The sequence below is a fragment of the Mytilus edulis genome, chromosome 3 (genome assembly GCF_963676685.1).
Source record: "Mytilus edulis chromosome 3, xbMytEdul2.2, whole genome shotgun sequence".
Lineage (NCBI taxonomy): Eukaryota > Metazoa > Mollusca > Bivalvia > Mytilida > Mytilidae > Mytilus > Mytilus edulis.
Window position 1 is genome coordinate 1,580,304 of NC_092346.1, and position 2,674 is coordinate 1,582,977.

The 2,674-nt window shown below is 31.3% G+C and overlaps 1 protein-coding gene across 1 annotated transcript; it reads left to right on the top strand.

Moving 5' to 3' along the window:
• The first annotated feature begins 1,349 nt into the window (after positions 1–1,349).
• LOC139518203 (uncharacterized) lies at positions 1,350–2,078 on the top strand. Its single transcript, XM_071309888.1, has one exon. It carries the CDS (start codon positions 1,350–1,352, stop codon positions 2,076–2,078), a length of 729 nt encoding a protein of 242 aa, XP_071165989.1.
• Positions 2,079–2,674: the final 596 nt, after the last annotated feature.

Here is a 2,674-nt window from a genome sequence, read left to right on the forward strand (position 1 = left end):
GCCTCATTATATAGATCAAGATCCGAAATCGGCAGCTTTTAATTATGCGTGTTATTATATTTGTTTATTGCTTTTTTTTCTAGAAACCGGAAACGCTGTTTTTCTCGCTTTTTATTGGTTTACATTTAGTAGTGAGTGCAAGAAGGGGTCTCTTATAACTTACTATATTGGATGTGCTTTGTTCATTGTTGAATGCCATTAGGCATTACGATGTTTTATTGGGGTATACATCTTTATAGTTCGTCTTTTGATAAAAGTTGTCTCATTTGTAATCATACCCATTATGTCTGCTATGTTTATATAGACTACACTGCATTGGCTCTGCGATTCTTGTTTCCTTCTGTCGTCGTCAGACAAGTATAATATTACATAGATAAAGGCAGATGTGGTGTGAGTGCCAATGAGACAACTCTCCATCCAAATAACAATTTACATTCCTTCTGTCATCGTTGATTGAATTTATTTCCAAAAGAAGAATCATGAAATTTATAGTAGGATAAACAAAGAAGATTAACACATAAATTTTTATTTATATTCAAACCAAATTGATCAAAATTCAAATCCCGTGTCTACTCTTAAAAAGTTTGCGTACAAGGATCTGACAACACTCCGTTTTACTTTCTGTCCTGGTAGTTTAGGGACGGACCATTTAACTTGCAGAGGGGGAGGCATGCGCGCATTTTATTGCGTAAACCCCTGAGGGTTTACGCAGTATATATTGGACGAGTGATGTAGTCTTTCGGAACACCGGATGTTAGTCGGAACACTTCTGGTCTTTCTATGACCACCTTTCAAATACATGCGCAATAGCTATGACCACCTTTCAAATGCATGCGCAATAGCTTACAAATCTGTTGAATATGCATTAGCATCTTAAGTTGCTATAGAGATATTTTACGTATGATCTGAAATTTATTATGATATAATATTTTCTTGCACACGATTACAAGCTGCTAATATAATATTAACCTACATGCGTAGTATTTTAATTAGTCAAACGATGTAATCAGCTGTGTTTAGATATGAGATAAGATTTCATGTAAACAATGCGCTTTATATTCTGAACGAGAACTGAGACTACTATAACTGTTATAGTAGTCTCAGACGAGAATAATTAAAAATAAAATCTTTAGAAAGAGTTTTAGTAGCATTTTATTTTAGATTTTACGTTTAGTGAAGATGTACATGTTGTAAAAAGCAAGCTATTTATTTTTTTATACTGAAATTAAAGGGAAGTCTTTCTTGCAGACGATAATACATTGTCACACTCAGGACCAGACCTAAATGGATTAGTTAAATCTTTGGAAAAGGAAAGTGCTGTTTTAATTGATTGGTTTGCTAATAACAAAATGAAAGCTAATCCAGATAAATTTCAGGCTATTGCTGTTGGGAATAAATCAAAAAGTGGGAATATTAAATTCAATTTGGACGGGAATGAAATTTTATGTGACACTGAGGTAAAGCTCCTGGGGGTGACAATAGATTATCAACTCAAGTTTAAAACTCATATCTCTGATATTTGTAAAAAAGCATCAAGGCAGTTAAATGTTCTTAAAAGAATTGGAACACATCTATCTAAATTGGGAAGGTTAACTATTTATCATTCATATATTATGTCTAATTTCAATTATTGTCCTGTGGTTTGGCATTTTTGTGGGGAGGGTAATACTAAAAAGATGGAAAAAATACAAGAACGTGCCTTGAGGTTCATATATGAAGATTTTGATAGTGATTATGAAACTCTGTTGTTAAAATCTGGTTTACCTTCTTTAAAAATAAGACGCCTAAGAATGATGGCAATAGAAACTTTTAAAATATTACATAAAGAATCACCTGTGTATCTCCATGATATCATTAATTTTAAAAATGTATCTTATACTTTTAGAAAACAACAAACTGTTGAAATTCCACAGGTGAGAACCACACATTTTGGCCTTCATTCATTAAGATATGCTGGAGCTACACTATGGAATGAGTTGCCTGACACGATCCGTGCACAGACAAACCTAAACCAGTTTAAAAGTATGATCAACAACTGGAATGGCAACTCATGCAGGTGTGGCTCCTGCAGATCTTAATACCTTTATTTTATTTTGTGTTAAATGTTTGTTCCATGTAGCTTATAGAAATTAGTTTGCTTTATTTATTTCATTCTGCTTTGCATGTGCTTATGTTTCAGTGTTAGTGCTTTGCTTGCATGTGCTATGCTTTTTATTTATGAACTTTTTACTAGCAATATAGCTATCATAATTTGTATGTCTCATATGTGTGTTTTATGTATCTTAATATGTGTGTTGTTATTGTTATTAATGTCGGCAAAAAGCTCTACAGAGCTTATGTTTGTATTTAATGTAACCCGACTTGAAATAAAATTTCTTATCTTATCTTATCTTATCTTGCATATGATTAAATTACAGTTATTTTTTTTTTGGTTAAATATTGCAACTTTAATAAAAAAAAAAATGGTTATTAAAAATAAAATTAAATAGATATTGAATATGAAAAAATAAAAAATTTGAACGAGAACAATTAAAAATAATATCTTTAAAAAAAGTATTTAGCACTTTTTGAAATTTTACGTCTAGGATAGACCAAGGACATGGAAATATAATCATAAATACGTGCCTCAAATAGGTGTAAAAACGAGGATTTAAAAAAAATCGTTTATTGTAAA